Below are 18,884 nucleotides of genomic sequence, written 5' to 3' on the forward strand. Positions count from 1 at the left end.
TTTTGCAGTTCTCAGTCAGTTTATCACTTCCCTCAAGGTTTCCAAATTCGCACTTCACTTCCAGGAAAGAGCAGGCATCAGTCAAGTGAGGCCTCCCTGCCATTTAGTGGCTAAACGGTGGTACAGGGACAAATAAGAGTCAATTTGACTTATTAGCCATGTTAAAAATAGACCGGAAAACAGAATATAGAAACCTGGTGTTGTGTGTGTATTGCATTCAGGTGAGTTTCTTATAGCAAAGAGAAAAGACAAGTGTTGCTTCCTGCTTTCCAAAGGAAAGAAGCTACACATCACAGAGGAAGAGTCAAATTCTATCATGGCAAAGTACAAAAGAGCTTGAGAAGCTGCAATTTCCCATTTAGGTAGTATCAACATGCGTTTCCAGTAAGAGCAAAGAGAGAAGGCTGCTTTCAGTTTCACTGTTTTTCTGCCCAGGGAGCCCAAGCAGCAGCAATGGCTGGTGAGTGGCTCCGGGCTTTTTCTGGTTGCTTATGACTGTGTTTGGGGGCAGTTACAGCTCAGGAGGAGGGCGTACTGGAGAGCAGAAGAAGCCAGCAAGGGGGGCACTCACTGGACACGATTTTACTCTGGGGATGTAGAGGATGGGAGCCTGGGGCACAGTATTGGGTATGATAACAGATAAAGTATTTTAGTGAATATGTTACAGCTTCTTGGAAAAAAGGAAAATGTAAAAAATCTGTACCTATGTTCTTCAATCTTTCCTGTGATTTTAGGCTTTTCTTTGGATTTATACTGACCCAGAATTCTCCCCTATTTTATAAATGTTCTCGTCAGAGTGAGAGGCTGTGCACCTGAACAGAGTTACCTACATTTCCTCCACATTTCTGCTCTCTGTGTGAACTTTTGTTTTCAGCAGCCAGCAAACCAGCCACAGTTTTGGCTCTCAATCTCTGCATAGAGAGCCGCCCAGCCAGCCTCACCCATGGAAACCAAAATGCATTCTTTTATAGGTGTAATACATTTAAGTTACACTGCTATACGTATTAAATATGATGTGCTTTTAAATTAGGAGTTAATAAAAGTGACAAGAAGTGAAGGGATCATGGATGATACAAAGACTGAACTGAGTCAGCTATCACTAAGCTCCTTAGTGAAGTTGCTTCATTTCTCTGAACCTCAGTTTCTCCATCTGTAAAAAAGCAGAGAATTGAACAAGCTAGATGTTACTCTCAAGTGTGGTCTTCAGACCAGCATCATTGGCAGCACCTGAGAAATTGTTAGAAATGAAAATTCATGGGCTTCACCTTGATATATCAAATCAGAATTTCTGGGAATGGGGTGCAGGAAGCTCTGTTTATCAAGATTTTCGAGAGATTCTTTTGCACCTTAAAATTTGAGAACCATTGGCCTGGAATCAGATATCTGATATCAAAAAATCCTATCATCATTTTCACAGGCAAGAGACCAGGGAAAGAAGATCCCGTCAACAGGGTGAAGTCGATTGCCAGGAACATGCTTGAAGGCTTTTTTGATGACTTGATGGAAAATAATGTGTTAAATGGGGATGAGTTACAAAGATTAGGGAAAAGAGTGAACCTCATCATGAACAGGAGTGAAAACCTGATTGAAGATATCACTGAGAAAACACAAATGGCAGGAAAAATATTTATGGACCATCTCTTCAACCCAAAGAAACAGCTAAGTTTAAGTGAGTATCTCGAGCTAAAGGGCTAACTGTTCATTGTCTGCTATCCTTAAGTAGTTTCTGTCTTCTTATTTCTGCTCGCAAGTGGAGAATAAACTATCCCCGTTTCTAGTAACTTATTTGTCTGTCTGTCATTTTTAATATTGCAAAATGCTCTGACCTACCCCACTTCCTGTTCCAACATCCCCGATCTCTTTATACTGCTGCACATTTTCTTTTTTCTTTGGCAGTTGTCACTTTCAGTCACTCCATAACACTTAAGTATTCATTACATTATATCTCCCCCTGCTATAATGTAAGCTCCATTGGCATGGATCTTTGAATATACCTCAAACTCAAGGAAATGGTACCTGACTAGATGCTGACTAAATATTTGTTAAACGAATAAATGGTGCTACAGCCATATTAAATTCAATGATAGTCTTTAGCTAATCCATGCTACTCTGGCCATACACTGTGGACTCTAAAGTCATTCGCAGATACAGAATGTTCAATAGAAAAAAATCCATCATCTTCTGCTTAGCTGTGGCTTAGCCAAAAGAATAAATCTCTGGGAACCTAGAGTTCTCCTTGTTAAAGGAGGACATGGGGAATTTGAGGGTTGGTGGAACATAAATGTTTCTTTCTCTCTAGAGCATGGGTTGGCACACTTTTTCTTTGAAAGCCCAGATAGTAAATATCTTATGCTTTTTACACTGTGTGGGCTCTGTCAGAACTCCTCAAATCTGTTGTTGTAGCCTGAAATCAGCAATAGATAATAAGTGCAAAATGAATGTGGATGTGTTCCAATAAATCTTTATTTACAAAAACAGTGTCAGACTAAGTTTGACCTGCAGGCCATAGTTTTTGACTCCTACTCTACAGTAAATTATATACATGAATATATTGCCAATTCTTGGAACATCTCTCTGGACTTATTTTGTTGTCAAAAGGCTATCTAACTTTTGTACAGAGATGTAGTTTTCTTCCTCAGAATGAAAAACGCTATTGCAGAAAAGCCTTGATTAAAGAATTTGGTGGCCAGCCCAGTGGTGCAAGCGGTTAAGTGTGCGCGCTCCACTGCGGCAGCCCGGGGTTCGCCGGTTCGGATCCTGGGCGTGCACCGATGCACCACTAGGCAAGCCATGCTGTGGCGGCGTCCCATATAAAGTGGAGGAAGATGGGCATGGATGTTAGCCCAGGGCCAGTCTTCCTCAGCAAAAAGAGGAGGATTGGCAGATGTTAGCTCAGGGCCGATCTTCCTCACAAAAAACAAAAAGAAAAAATTTGATTATTCCTTGAATTATATAAAGAGGAAGATAATGAACTCTTTTTTGTTTCAATGAAATTCTGCCTCCTCCTTAACTTGGCAGAAAGTTACAGTCCTCTAAAACAACCTGGAGCTTAGAGAATGAGCCAAATCTCCAGGTTCCATAAGGTAGCCCCAGGTGAACATAGTCATTTCCTTGTCAGCGAAAGGGAAAGAGTTTGAAGTGTGTAGGCTCCAGAAACTTAGTTCTGCTAACAAATATTTTTTTCCTATTATTTCAGAATCTCATCCTGAAAATGAGGATGATGAATCTGAGAACACTGAGTCATCTTCTTCTTCAACAGGTAACTGCCTCCAAATCTCACGTCATAGGTGAAATCCCATAGACCTCTAGTGTTGTCAGAAGGTATTCTAGTAAACACCTAGGAAACCCATATTCTCAGTCAACTTTTGTCTTTGGAAATAACATTCAGAGTAGAGCACTGATCCTTAACTTTTTGTTCACTCCACTTCAGAATCTGAAGATGAAAATGAAGAAAGTAGCAATGAGGAAAAATCTGGATCAGCCCAGGCATTGTCTCTCCCTCCACCAGGTAACTGTCACCAAACCCAGTGGCTCACGGGAACCCTCATACATCACTTGGGGTAAGACAGCTATACAGGGGCCCTACATTATAATGCAAAGACCACTAAATTGGTGTTTAGGAAATCAGAGTTATTTCTCCCTTCTGCCCCCCGACAAAGTCTCTCAAAAGTAAGGTTAATGCTTACAGCCCTGATTTTCAATTCTCCTAAGAATCTGGAAGTGAAGATGAAGATGATGAAACTGAGGACAATGCTGGATTGTCCCAGGCACCAGTTCTACCTCTGACAGGTAATATCGTGGACACATAGTGACATTATTTGAACTAATGAAGATTTAAAAAAATGCGGGTGGGGGGCTGTGGTGTAGTGGAAAGATAACTGGAGTAAAACCAAAGAAATCTATACATTGAGCCCATCACTGCTACTGACTAACCATGTTCTCTGGTATAACTAGCCCAACCTTTCTGAGACTCATATTTTTAAAAGGGATTAATAACATCTTTAAAAGGATTAATAGAACATCAAAGATATAAGCCACTACCAAGTGCACAAAACGGAATAAGGATGTGGTTAAGAAAAGCACATGAAAAATAACAATATGAGTCACATATGCTATGCGGTCACTGGGAAAGAATTTGGATTTTATTTGCAATGGAAAGCTTTTAGAAGTTTTTAAGCAAAAGAGTGATAGACAAGCATAGAATCAGACAAGCTAATTGAAAGCCTTTTAAAAGTTTCAGTTAAGAGATAATAGCTTTTAGACTGGGGTTGCAGTAATAGAGATGATGACAAGTGGTTAAATTTGGAATCTATTTTGGAGGTAGGGTCAACAGAATCTGCGGATGGATTGGGCTAATGAAAGAGATGAAGGACTCAAGGATGATTCTAGGTTTTTGGTGTGGCAACTGGGTGAAGGGTGCCAATTACTGAGATAGAGAAAACTTGTGGTTGAGAGAAAACTCAGGAGAAACAGATTTGTAGGAGTGGACAAGTATCAGGAGTCCTTCTTTGTAAATGTTTAGTTTGAAACGTGTTACATCCAAGGGTAGATGTTGAATAAATAGGTGGATGTTCAATTGAGGAGTTCACAGAGGAATTAGAGATGGGGATAAATCTTGGGATTCATCAGCATGTAGATAGGATTTAAGATGATGGGACTGTAAGGGGCCTGGGGAGAGATGTTGATAGAGAATAACAAGGTCCAATATATAACCCAACTTTTGGAGGTATGGCACAAGAGGAAGAGCCAGCAATGAAGATAGACAGATTTAGAAAGAAAGGCTGGAAAATGCAGCATCACAGAAGCCTAGAGAACATTTTTCAAGAAAGATGTGTTCAACCATGTTAAATGTTAAGGGAGCAACAAATGGTCGATGGTAACCTTGATAACAAGTATTCATTTAAGTGATGAGGATAATATCCAGTTTATATTGCATACAAGAAAAAAGATAAGAGATGAAAATAGACAATGCCTCTAAGTAATTGTTTTGAGAAGTGGAGCAGAGAAATGGGACAATAGCTGGTGGTGAAACAGGATCAAGGGAAGGCGATTTTAAAGGATAAATTGTGGGGCTGACCCGGTGGTGGTGAAGTTCACGTGCCCCACCTCGGTGGCCCAGTGTTCACAGGTTTGGAGCCCAAGCACAAACCTATGCATCGCTTATCAAGCCATGCTGTGGCAGGTGTCCCACATATAAAGTAGAGGAAGATGGGCACAGATGTTAGCTCAAGGCCAATCTTCCTCACACACACATACACACACACGCACAAAAGTTAAATTGATATTAAGAGAAGCTGATAAGCCACATGGTAGATGGTGTAGAAGAGAGGGCTGAAAAAATGCCTGAGTAAACTCCTTGTGTGTGAGAGAGAATGAAACTCAGAGCATAAGTAGAGGTATGACCCTTAAATAGGAGGAAGAATATGTCTTTCTAGTAGGAGAGAAATTAGAGTAGGTGGATAAAGATGTAGGTAAATTGATGGATTTGTTGGTTAAAAATATGAAAGCACTCATGCAAAAATATTAGAAGGAAAGGAAGGCTGTTGCCCTAAGGGAAAGGAAAGAACCAGAAGATACTTGGTAGCTATTTTCAAGTATTTGAAGATAACTATATATTTACAAGCAGATATAAACTTTTAATCTGTACCAGATATCATTCTAGATAGTGGCAATACAAAGATTAAAGACATCTTCCCTTTCCTAATTAAGCTTATGGTACAGTAAACACAATTGAGATAATATAGAATAATTGTTTATTTGGGAACATTTACATAAAATAATGGAAATATTGAAGTCATGAATGAATTCATGGACTTTCACAGGGAAAGAAATTAGACATTTTTCTGTATGATCCCAACACGGGAAATATAAAACAATGCTTAGAAGGTTCACATTTTATGATACTCAGAACTGTTCAAAAGTACTTTGGAATGTTGTAAGTTCCCTGTTAGTGGATATATTTCATAGAGTGGTAATAATAAAGTAGGGATATTTTAAGTGGAGTTCAAATATCTGAATAATTACATGACTAGACTAGATGAACATTAGGCTTCCTTCCAAATCTTAGATACTGTGTTTATGTGAGTCTAATGTGTTGGTTCTGAAAGATTGGTCAATGTCATGACCACTAACAAAAACAGAAATTTATGATGGGGTCAATAAGAAGCAGAAAGAATAAGGGGGAGTACTCAAGATTTTTGTTTTAGTCATTTTAAATATAAAATTATTTTCTTATTATATTAAGCTTTTTGGTGGGATGGGAGTAAACATTTCAGAGGAATGAGTGCCCAGCTAAAAGATCTGCATGATTGCAAGGCAGTGGATATTACTGCTTAATGAGTTATTTTTTCTCTTTTAGCTCCTCAGGAAACCCAAGTTTCCCAACCCAATGATAAGTTGAAGCCTTGTTCTCATGATCATTTCCATAAACTGAAGACAACAAAGGCAGATGAGGTGATATGCTTTGGAATAGGGAGACACAAGATTGTCCACTCAAAGAAGATACTGGGGACTCACTGGGAGTTTTAGTTCTTGTTATAAATGCCTTAAGATCAGGCCAAAAGTTATAGGATGTTATCTAATCATGTTATTAATTAAGTGGTCTTACATTAGATTTCCTAACCCTCCCGTCCCATCATGGAACTCTTATCCACCACCCAACCAAAGCCAAATTCCTAGAATATACACTCAGATCTAGTACATGTTTTCAATCTGTGGTCCTGTCTCTTTCCTCATGAGGACATATTTCCAATCTCAAGTTATCCAGCCATCCGGTCTATAATTGTAAGGACGTGTTTTGTATGGACTTTAGAGGCAAAAGGGAGGAGGCCTGGGACAACTCATTCTGTGTCTGTTAATTGCAGATATATCCTGTGATGGAGAAGAACGGCCGAACACGCCTGGCCCTCATCATCTGCAACAAAGAATTTGACTGTCTTACTAATCGAAATGGTTCTGAAGTTGACCTTTTGGGGATGCAAGAACTGCTTGAAAACCTTGGATACTCAGTGGTTGTAGAGGAGAATCTCACAGCGCTGGTAATGGCCCAAGAGAGTGGGACAAACTTCCTTCCCTCCTAAACAATTTTGAACTTCTTCCTTAGCAGCTGTAAGAGCAAAATGCATGTTACGGGAACATGTAATGTTTGCTCCAGAATAGAATCCCCTGGATTTCAGCTTCCTCCAGTGCAAAGTCTCATAGCAAAGATTTAGAGCAGCTCGGTATGAACCATTTCACTAAACACGTTGGATCTTTCTAAAGTTCTCAATCTGGGAGGTATCTATTACTTGATAGTCTGGGTGAGACACAAGCTCTGGGCCCCGAAATTGCCTGATATCTACAGAATGAGCTCATGAGACTTTTATAATTTCAATATCATGTGTCTAAATGTAAAGCCAGGTATGTAGTAAAATAAAAAAGTTGCACGCACATACACATATATAAAGAAAAAGTCGTGATTCTAGCTCTGCCAAAAATACCCTGGGTGACTTGAGACAAACCATTTTAAACTTAACTTTCTGCTGTTCCTTGATGAAGGAATTTGTTAAGTGTTTCTAATTTTTGTCAGTGGAAAACTCTCTCTCTTTGTTTCTGTCTCTGGTCTCTCTCTTTTTTAATCAAAATTTACAGGGACTCCAACATGTAAAACAGACAAGAGCAAAGCCTTCCTATTGGAGACTTGACATCTCACTTCCCCCTCATTATTCTCTATCACCCTGCATCCTCCTAAGTCTAAGGTTCTACTGAAAACCATTGGGCTAGATGTTATATAAAAATGCTACTAACTTTAATATTCTATACATCCAATTTTCTGTTTTTGTGTCAGAATATAATTTCTCTTACAATTCCATTCCGTCCAAGTCACCTGATTCCTTAGTGCTGCTCGTTTTTGTGAACTCCATCTATTTGAGTACGAATTATATATGGAGAGTTTCTCCACAGTAATTCTAGAGTCTTTTTCAGGAAATGGAAACAGCACTAAGGCAGTTTGCTGCCCGCCGAGAGCACCGATCCTCAGACAGCACATTCCTGGTGTTTATGTCACATGGCAACCTGGATGGAATCTATGGGACAAAATACTCAGAGCAAGAGCCAGATATTCTTCGTGATGACACCATCTTCCAAATTTTCAACAACCGTAACTGTCAGAGTCTAAAAGACAAACCCAAGGTCATCATCACGCAAGCCTGCCGAGGCCGTGAGTCTGAGTTGGGGGAACCCAGGGAGTGGTCGTGCACTTTTTTCTATTAGCCTAGTGTCTAGCCTTCATTTTCCCAGGGATGGGTGAGAGAAATAACACTTTAGTACTACTCTTAGCTACAGTCCAGGAGGAATTATATTAAGTCTGTACCATTTTTAAAGAAATGATAAGTAGTCTAGAACAATGAGGAATGTCCTGATCATTTGGGACTAGGTTGTCAACATGGTTATTCTAAACTTAAGTGGGCTCTATATGGTTCCCAATCAGTGAGGTACTTTTTCTAGTACCAAGATGCTTGCATTTTTGATAAATAAATGTACTGAAGTAAAAATATAGTTGTAAAAGAGATCGTTTGTGTGTGTGTGTGTGTGTGTGTGTGTGTGAATATATCTTTCATAAGATATGGATGTCTCTCCCAGGAGGTGATGGGAGTGTTTGGGTGACTGACTCGGGAGAAGCCTCTGCATATAGATATAACCAGCCCTCACAGGGTTACATCTGGAACGATGCTATTACAAAGACCCATGTGGAGAAAGACTTCATTGCCTTCAAATCTTCCACTCCACGTAAGTGACTCCAGATAGAATGATTTCTAAATATCCTATTAGTTTCTAGATCACAGGTTTGGCTATGATCATATCTTATCACTAATTTAATAACATTTCTTCTCTAATTCATGAGATATTTTAGGTGGAGAAGAGATTTAAAATATTGAGATTTTCATAACTAGAAAGCTATAAGTCTTGATTTTGGAGGAAACTTTCAAAGTAAACAAGAGTTGGTGAGAATCCAGAGTTAAAACAGTCTAACTATAAATAATTTTTTTTAATATAGCAATGGCACAAAAATGTATCATCTTCTCATACTTTGATACACCTGATCATCTACTAGTAATTAATCAAGCCAACCAGTAAAACCATAATTCTTGCTCCACACATCCTAGAACCTCTTGGTGTGTTATTTGAATGTACTCTTAGGAAATTAATTAACATTCAAATTCCTGCCTTCAGGATAATGCGGCCAATGATTAAAAAATCCTTCTGTGTCAGGAAAGCCATAGTAGAAGGTAGAAATAGAAGATATTCTTGATTGTTTATGGTCAAACCTACAGAAAATCTATTTAACAGTCATCCATGATATTGTTTTATCAACAATTTAGATAACAAGGACAATTTTAAAAATCTAGTTTACACAAGTCACAGTTCTAAGTGCTCTAGGGCAGTAATTACAGTTTTAATGTGCATGGAAATTGCTTGGGAATCTCATCAGTGGCGCAAGCGGTTAAGTGTGCGCACGCACTCTGCTGCGGCGGCCAGGAGTTCACCAGTTCAGATCCCAGGTGCGCACCGATGCACTGCTTGGCAAGCCATGCTGTGGCGGCGTCCCATATAAAGTGGAGGAAGATGGCCATGGATGTTAGCCCAGGGCTAGTCTTCCTCAGCAAAAAAAAAAAAAAAAAAGGAGGATCGGCAGATGTTAGCACAGGGCTGATCTTCCTCACAAAAAAAAAAAATGTAAATTTCTGATTCAGTAGATCTGGGGCAGAGCCTAAGATTCTGCCTTTCTAAAAAGCTCCGTGGTGATGCCAGTGCTGTTGGTCCATGGCCACATGTGAGTAGCAGGGAACTAGAGGACCTTCTGAGTCTAGCCTGGGGAAATAGGAAAAAGGCCATGCAGGCAACACTGACTCCACAACCGGAATAGTTCTACTTCTCTTTGTTTTATATATTGGAGAGTTAATAAGATTTTATTTGACAAAGAGCTCTACACTTTTACCTATTGAAGAAGATTAAAAAGGCATATATGGCCTGATACTCTAAGATACCATTTAATTTAGTTGAGGAAATACAGTCTAATATGTGAAATTCTTGCATTCATTATTTTGTACATGTAACTGTGCTAAGTACAGGGCATATGATACACAACTAAAGCAGACATGGTTACTGAACCTTACAGAGTGCATAGTCAGGCTGGAGAGACAGAAATTAATTGGTGGGAAAATATATGCACAGCATAACAGAAATAATGCTTATCAACTGTGATAAGTGCTTTAAAGAAAAATCTGTTCTCACATTTGAAAGATGAAGGGGTTAACCATGTTAGATGAAGGGTCACGTTTGAAAGATGAAGGGTAAGAGAGGAACATTCGAGACAGGAAAAGTAGTGTACAGACAGGACCTGAGAAAGAAAGGAGCTTAGAAAAGAAGGCCCGTGTGCCTGAGCACAGAGCCAGGGGAGAGTACCAAAAGGGAGGCTGGAGAGGCAGGCAGGAGCCACGCAATTTGAGGCCTCATATGTTAGGGAAGGATTTGTTTTTTTATAATAATATACTTTATGACTATTATTACTTTATACTAATAGTAACAGGCAATTTTGGTGAAATTTAAGCAATGAACTGATAAAAATTTTATTTTTAAATGGTCACTCTGGGGGTTCTATGGGGAATGGATTATGGTACAGCAAGAGTAGATATTAGGAAGACAGGTTAAAATGCTATTGCAGTATTATAAGCCATAGGTGATAATGATTGTCTTGGGATGAGTTAAGTTGTTGGATCTAAGAAATAATTAGTATATGAAATTAATATGGCCTGGTGGTTTAGTGGATATGGCAGGTGAACAAGAAGGGATGGTAGAGGTAATTCAAGTTTGCAAGTGGATGATTGTGGTGCATTTATTAAAATGAGATTCCTGCAGGAAAGTTTGAGATGCCTTTGGCATATTTCAAGATGAAATGAAGGGTAGAGAGTTACACAACTGTGTATTTCAGCAGAGACATCTGCATTAGAATTTTGGGAGATGCTTGCCTAAGGATGATACTTTAATATTTCCAAAATGGATGAAATTATCTAGGAACAGAGAATAGAGTGAGAAGAAATCCTAAAGCTGAGCCTTGAAGAACCCTAGAGTACAAGATCAGGGATAGGGGTATTAGTCAGCAAATTAGACCCAGAGGGTATGGTCACAGACTAGGAAAGAAAACCAGGAGAATGTGTCGTCAGAGTTACCAAGAAATAATCTGTTGGAGTTACCAACAGTTTCTGATGTGAATGAGAGATGAGGTAGAGGTGAAACCTGATAAATGACCTTTAGATTTAATGACTTGGAGGTCATAGGAGACCTTGGGGAGAACCATTTTGTAAAGTTAGTATGGGATGGAGAAGCCACACAGGAGTGAGCAGGCTGGGAGGAAATGAAGATAGTGAGTAGAGACGAATTTGAGAAATTTAACTATAAAAAGGAAGGAGAACTAGGAAGGTAGCTGCAGTTAAAATGACAATTAGAAGAATATTAGCTTTTTTATGACAGGAGAGATTTAATCACATTGCAACTGTAAAAAGAAGTAGTAATTCAAAAGATATTCACACAATAAACCAATAAGTACAAAAAATTATAATAGGAAACAGTATGAATGAAGAGGAGGCCCAGAATCAAGGAATGTCAAGAGCTGGCTTCTTTTTTTCTATTATGTAATAAATGCTGAAAGGACTTGTGTTCATTTGCACTACTTGCAATCCTAGGGGCCATAACTTTGGCCCTGCCTACTAAGAAAGTGAAGGGGATTTATGATTGAGGGTTCATGGTGGCCTTCTGTGGGCCTGCTATGGAAATCTGAGGTCCCAGCTTTACCCAGATTTGGACTCCCTCTCTCCTTCAAAGCACCGAAATCAAACTTTGTCCAAAAGCTATGGCTCTGAGAGTCTTCCACACTTATACAAAGGCCACATGCCCCAATATTTTAATACCTTTTATTTGCAGATAATGTTTCTTGGAGAACTGACACAAATGGCTCTTTCTTCATTTCCAAACTTATCTACTACTTCAAAAAATACTCTTGCTGTCATCATTTGGAGGAGATTTTTCGAAAGGTAGGGATCTTCTTGTCTTTTCAATTTTATGCCCCAGAAAACTTTGTAGAATCATTTGCAAACTTTTTTCAGGAATCTGAAGCCCTTAAGTCATCATGATGCTCCTTCCTCTACTCCAAGTCTATTGAAAGAGGAAGTTTTTGAATTACTACATAGAACCAGTGTGAGTTTCTCTGATTCTGATAGCCTTGCTCATTCAGGGAATGCTTTTGAGAGTACTATTTCATTCATGTGTGCACTAAATCCAAGGAAAAGCTAAAAATTTCTTCTGTTTATACTTCCTGGCCATGGCCTTAATACACACTGTAAATTTTCTCACTCCTGAGAGAGAAGTCCAAATTCCCCTTTTAGAAAATCTCTAAAGGTTTTCTTTACTACTTTAGGTTCAACATTCATTTGAGACCCCAGGTGTTTGGATCCAGATGCCCACGATTGAGAGAGTATCCATGACACGATATTTTTACCTCTTCCCTGGGAATTAAAATTCATACAAAGCATCTCAGGTACAGGTATCCAAGAAATGGATTTGGGTGCTCCCAGCTCAGAGTCTATACATAAAGTCTAGATAGAATAGAGAACAATGATAGAGTGCTGCTGCCCAGTATCATCTTATCTGCTTTCTCATGGCCCTTGGTGAAACCCTGGTTTTATTTGACTTTGGCCATAGTACAATGATTGCATAAGAAATGATAAGTCCCATGGGGCACAGCTGGAAAACCCTGCAGTCCTCATTTCTCTCAAGGACCACTCAGTGAGTGGAAAATATTTGGTTTTGATGCATACACAAAACAAAATAATTGGACCTTATGTTCAGCTGTGTTTGGCTTCTTCCCTAAACTCAATTTTGCTGAGTCACATCCCTTTTCTGTGGTGAGGCCTGTCTGTACCAGTGTCTGAAGATATATCTCATGGTAGAGATTAGTTCTATTTATCTTACCTCCAATAGCCCAATTACTCATGTTATCTTCTCTCTGATTTTCCAGGAAAGTGTAGGCATTATGACCTCTGTGAATCTACTATTTTAAAAGGTCAGTTTTTGATCAAGAACGTTTTTATACCAAACTTCCCAACTGCCTACCTCCACAAATACCAGACTAAAGTCACTCTCATACTGTTGCTGAGCTAATGCTTAATAAATTCTTTTAAAATTATGCTCGTTTTCTGATTTTATCATTAAGGTAAATGTAAGGGAGGAGGAAATATTCCTGTACCCTTCTAGGTTCTTCTGGCTGGTCTAAGAATTAAATTGACATGAGACCTAATAAGAAGAAAATATCAAACAAAGTTTAATAACATGCACACGTGGGAGAAATCCAGGAAAACTGAATAACTCACCAAAATGGCTGAAGCTACCACCTTAAATACCATCTTCAGCTAAAGATAAAAGAGGATGTTGGAGGTAGTGGTTTGGGACTTCAAAGAGGAGGAGGAAAATTCACACGGAGATGGAAAAGCAAACGTTTGGTAAACAAATGTTTGCCAGGCTTGCAGAAACCATGGGACATGGAGAGGATTTTGATCAAACGGGCCTTGCTAGTTTCCTCCCTGTCTACCACATCTATTTCAAATTATACTATAGTTATCTACGGGGATAGCTCCTTCCTGATATAGGCCTTCTATCTTAAATTCTATTAGGTAGTTAGGGGGGAAGGTCCAAGTTTCTTCCTGTGTCTTTTGTTCTTAAAAATAATCAAGTCAAAGAGATACATTTTGAGGTAGCAAATTCTGCTCCCCTACATAAATCATGCCCATTGCAAAACAAGTTTTAAGTATAGAAAAACAAAAAATTGTTAATGAAGAAATAATACTTAACCTTTTTGTAACTCTAATTGTAATAAACTCAATTTATTTTTATGAAGTTCATTAATTTTGTATAATCAATTTTGTGTCTGTTTTCTTTTATTATTTTGTCATAACCGTTACATAGTAATAAAACATGCCCTAAATATGATTTTTGATTTTATAGTATCCATCAGGCAAAAAAGTACATATTATTTAAACTTTTATCTTACTTTTAGATGTTGTTTTGAATATTCATTTCCTATACTCTGTGTGATGATGAATATTTTTATGCTTTTACTTTTGCCTAAGTTTATTTTCTTAGAATGTATTCCTAAAAGTGGAATTTCTAGATGCAAGGATAAATACTTTTACACTTTTTATTTTCAAAATTTTATGCCAAATTGTATGTATACAAGAAATCTAAGATAATGACTGACAGAGAAATGAAGAGAAATGTTTCTTTTTAATACTATTACTAATAAATGAAAAATAGTCAATTTCATTGGCACATTTTTTGTTATTATCATGAATTTCTTAATATCTTCGTTAGTTAGTTTTTTCCCTGAATTATTAATTTATATTATTTTTCTATTTTGTTTCAGTTTTCTGTGTTTTTCTTATCAATTTGTATAAATCTTTTCTGTATAATAATATATTAGTTTATGGTCATATGTTAGCAAGCATTTTTTAGTTAGCTATTTGATATTAAATTTTGTGTATGATATTATGTTACATGTAGAACGTTCAAATTTTCAGTAATGAAATCCATTCACACTTCTTTCTGTATTTGCTTCTATGTTTTAAGCTTAAATATTGTACTGTTCCATCTATAATTTCTTACAATTGTCTTAAGATTTTTTTATTCTTCTCTAAATTATACGCGAGTTATTTTCTGTGAACCATGGGATGTTATTACTGATATTTTTTCAATGAATTACCAACTGTGAAAGATATACTACTTGAATCATGATTCCTTTTGTTACTAATTTTAACATTGTCTTTAATATTAATTTAGAATGAGATTTGGGCTATTTGTTTTTGGAAGATATAAAATAAAAATACTGAGCTTTAATATCGACATTAGGGAATCTTTGACTACAAGGGATTGAAATCCATTCAAACTAGCTTGAGAAAAAAACAAAAAACAAAACAATGGTCTTGATGTAAGCATACAATCAATAATCTGATATTCCTTCAGGTAGAAAACAAAAAATAGCCAGGTCTCTGGAAATCTGGCCTAGAAAATAGAAAATCAGGGAATCATTCTCTCTGATTAGCATCTCCAGTGTAGAATTAGTACTTCTTTTAAATCCTGCATTTATAAAATACTAATTGTGGCTTTTTAAATAAATTAGTTAAGTGCTCTGATGCCAGTTTCCAGGTAGGAAGTAGGTACACTAACATTTGACTCATTTTGAGCATGTGTGATGTTATGGGTATGTAGTGCCTCCCTCTTGCACTGCCTGTCACATAGTGGGCAACTGTTTATGGTAGAAGTCATTACTGTTACATGCACTGATTTATCTTTCAGGTTGTTAATTACTGTTGTTTTCTCATCTTCACTCGTCATCCCTTGTACACACTCTCCTTAGCAATTCTTATATTGTACAGGCTTCCAGGTGAATTTCAGAATGATGTTATAAGATTTCTGACAATTAAAATGGGATTCTAGTGGGATTTAAATATGTATATTTGATTACCTAGGGCCATGTTTTATGTAATCATTAAACCACATATTCTTTTTTTATCTTTAAGCAAAGGTTTATTTTTTTTTATACACCCTCTGCAAATTTTTGGATAAGGATATTCCTAGACAGATTGTATTTTCTTACTGTTTTGAACGAGAATTTTTCCCTCCAAGTTTCCAACTGATTATTGCTGGGGTTGTTAAGAAAAGAAAATGACAGGCATTATTGATTCTTAAATATATATAAACTTAATTCAGCAGCTCTGCTGAACATTCACTGACCTAGAGAATTTTTCACTTAGTTTTTCTTTGGAAAATTCTACATATAAAATTTTATCATCTGCAAATCATAAATTTATCTCCTCCTTGCTGATATTCATAGCTTTTATTTCATATTCATGAAGTTTTATATTCATCATATACCTCCAGATAAAATAGACAATTAAAATTGTGGTAATGGGTATTCTTAATTATTATTTTAATGGAAATGCCTCCAATATTTCATCATTAAATATAATATTTCCTATTGATTTAAGCTAGATTTTTTTGATAGTAAAATGTATATTTACATTGGTATTTTTCATAGAGTTTGTCTCCCTCTCAGGGACGAATGATATTTTGGACCCTTATGTAGAATAGAGGAAATAGAAAGAAAGTATGATTTTTCTATTTGAACTTCTGATATGATTATATTAATAGGTTTCCTGATATAAAGCAATGATTATATTCTTAGGACGAAATCCTCTTTGTCATAGAGGATCATTCATTCACTCTCCACTTGAAATAATACTACTAATATTTGATTTAGAACTCCCATAATTATATTTATAGATTCTCATTTATCTAGATTTATTTCTAACTTGGCCATAGGATATTTACTAATATTTTTTCAATGAACTATGAGTCATAATTTTTATGAACCTTAGAAGACAGTCATATCTCAGAGATATTGCGATTCGGTTTCAGATGACCACAATAAAGCGAATATTGCAAGAAAGTGAATCACACGAATTTTTTGGTTTCCCAGTACATATAAAAGTTATGTTTCTATACTGTAGTCTATTAAGGATGCAATAGCATTATATCTAAAAAAAACAATATACATACCTTATTAAAAAATACTTTATTGCTAAAAAATGCTAACCATCATCTGAGCCTTCAGCGAGTTGTAATCTTTTTGCCAGTGGAGGGTCCTGCCTCGATGTTGATGGCTGCTGACTGCTCAGGGTGGTGGTTGCTGAAAGCTGGGGTGGCTGTGGCAATTTCTTAAAATAAGACAACAATGAAGTTTGCCACATCAATTGACTCTTCCTTTCACGAATGATTTCTCTGTAGCGTGTGATGCTGTTTGATAGCATTTTACCCACAGTAGAACTTTCAGTTGGAGTCAGTCCTCTCAAACCCTGCCACTGCTTTATCAACTAACTTTTGTAATATTCAAAATCTTTTGTTGTCATTTCAACAATCATCACAGCATTTTCACCAGGATTAGATTCCATCTCAAGAAACCACTTTCTTTTCTCACCCATAAGAAGCAACTCCTCATTCCTTAAATTTTTATCATGAGATTGTAGCAGTTCAATCACATCTTCAGGCTCCATTTCTAATTCTAGTTCTCTTCCTATTTCCACCACGTCTGCAGTTTCTTCATCCACTGAAGTCTTAAACCCCTCAAAGTCATCCATGACTGTTGGAATCAACTTCTTCCAAACTCCTGTTAATGTTGATATTTTGACTCTTCCCATGAATCATGAATGTTCTTAATGGGATATAGAATGATGAATCCTTTCCAGAACCTTGTAAGACATTTAGATGTATCCAAAATGTCCATAAGACATTTGGTCCGTGCCAAAATGCCCTTGACATTTGGTCCTGTCCAAAATGTCCATGAGCATATTTGGTCCATGCCAAATTGTTTTGGATAGGACCAAATGTCAAGGACATTTTGGCATGGAGCAAAAGTCACCATGGATATTTTTCACAGAACCAATGATGACAAGATAGCAAGGACCTTTGGGGGGTGAATGAAATGTCTTATGAACCAAGTGTCTTATGGATGTTTTGGACAGGACCAAATATACAGGACCTTTTGGCTTGGACCAAATGTTTTCTGGACATTTTTGACAGGACCAAATGTCCACTAATCTTCCAGAAGTTTCTCAATTTACTTTGCTCAGATCCATCAGAGGAATCACTACCTATGGGAGCTATAGCTTTATGAAATGTATTTCGTAAATAATAAGACTTGAATGTCAAAATTACTCCTTGATCCATGGGCTGCAAAATGGATGTTGTGTTAGCAGGAATAAAAACAATATTAATCTTGTTGTACATCTTCAGCAGAGCTCTTGGTTTACCAGGTGCATTATCAATGAGGAGTAATATTTGAAAGGATTCTTTTTTTTTCAGCAGTATGTCTCAACAATGTGATTAAAACATTCAGTAAACCATATTGTAAACAGATGTGCTGTCATGCAGGCTTTGTTGTTCCATTTATAGAGCACGGGCAGAGAAGATTTAGCATAATTCTTAAGGGCCTTAGGATTTTCAGAATAGTAAATAAGCATTGGCTTCAAGTTAAAGTCAGCAGCTTTATTAACCCCTAACAAGAGAGTCAGCCTGTCCTTTGAATCTTTGAAACCAGGCATTGACTTCTCCTCTCTAATTATGAAAGTTCTAGATGGCATTGTGGGAGATCAAAATTTGGCCACCCTGAAATATGTCTCTTTACCTTGATTATATTCTCTGACGGACATTTGAACTGCCTAAAGGAATTTAACTCCGGGTATGGACAGACTGGCAGGGTCCTCACTTAGCCCATTATTATCAAAGTTCTGTTTACCTAACATTTACATTTGTAAAGGTATCTCCTTCTGTTTTGGGAAGAGGGAGGGGATGACCTTATCTCTGGAAACTCTTATCAGTACTGAAGAAGAGGACTTAAACCCACATACTCTTGATTACTATAATTCCTGTCTCTCTGGCCACATTCTCTATAGGTGGCCCTACAAAGAATTGTCTGACAAACACTTACATTTCCCTCTCCGTGTGAATTGTCTTCTTCCCCTCTGAAATCCCCAACTCCCCACCCCCAACATCCTCCTTTGTCTTTAGCTGAAGATAATATTTAAGACGAGAATCTCTGCCATTGTGTTGAGAAACTCAGTTTCCCTGGTTTCTCCTATGTATACATGTTATTAAACTTGGTATTATTTTCTCCTGCTAACCTGTCTTTTAATTATTTGGCCAGCCATAAGAACCTTAAGGGAAAGGGCAGAGGGGGCTTCTTCCTCTTCCCCGAGAGCATCTTCTTCTAATATAAGGCTGTTTCATCTACACTGAAAATC

General features: G+C 37.3%; 1 protein-coding gene across 3 annotated transcripts; it reads left to right on the forward strand.

Annotated features, from left to right (window-relative positions):
- Nucleotides 1–218: 218 nt before the first annotated feature.
- On the forward strand, nucleotides 219–14,181 carry LOC131408493 (caspase-12-like). Of its 3 annotated transcripts, XM_058545320.1 has the most exons (12): nucleotides 219–460; nucleotides 1,418–1,669; nucleotides 3,197–3,259; nucleotides 3,431–3,508; nucleotides 3,712–3,789; nucleotides 6,359–6,453; nucleotides 6,864–7,037; nucleotides 7,963–8,197; nucleotides 8,620–8,766; nucleotides 11,959–12,068; nucleotides 12,452–12,571; nucleotides 13,052–14,180. In XM_058545320.1, the coding sequence occupies exons 1-11, from the start codon at nucleotides 454–456 to the stop codon at nucleotides 12,548–12,550; spliced, it is 1,338 nt and encodes a 445-aa protein (XP_058401303.1). In that variant the 5' UTR covers nucleotides 219–453; the 3' UTR covers nucleotides 12,551–12,571; nucleotides 13,052–14,180. The 3 variants fall into 3 exon arrangements, with proteins under 3 accessions (XP_058401303.1, XP_058401302.1, XP_058401304.1); XM_058545319.1 differs by having other exon boundaries at nucleotides 12,452–14,181; XM_058545321.1 differs by lacking the exon at nucleotides 12,452–12,571 and having other exon boundaries at nucleotides 220–460; nucleotides 13,052–14,179.
- The last annotated feature ends 4,703 nt before the right edge of the window (nucleotides 14,182–18,884 follow it).

Source organism: Diceros bicornis, chromosome 7 (assembly GCF_020826845.1).
Source record: "Diceros bicornis minor isolate mBicDic1 chromosome 7, mDicBic1.mat.cur, whole genome shotgun sequence".
Taxonomy (NCBI): domain Eukaryota; kingdom Metazoa; phylum Chordata; class Mammalia; order Perissodactyla; family Rhinocerotidae; genus Diceros; species Diceros bicornis.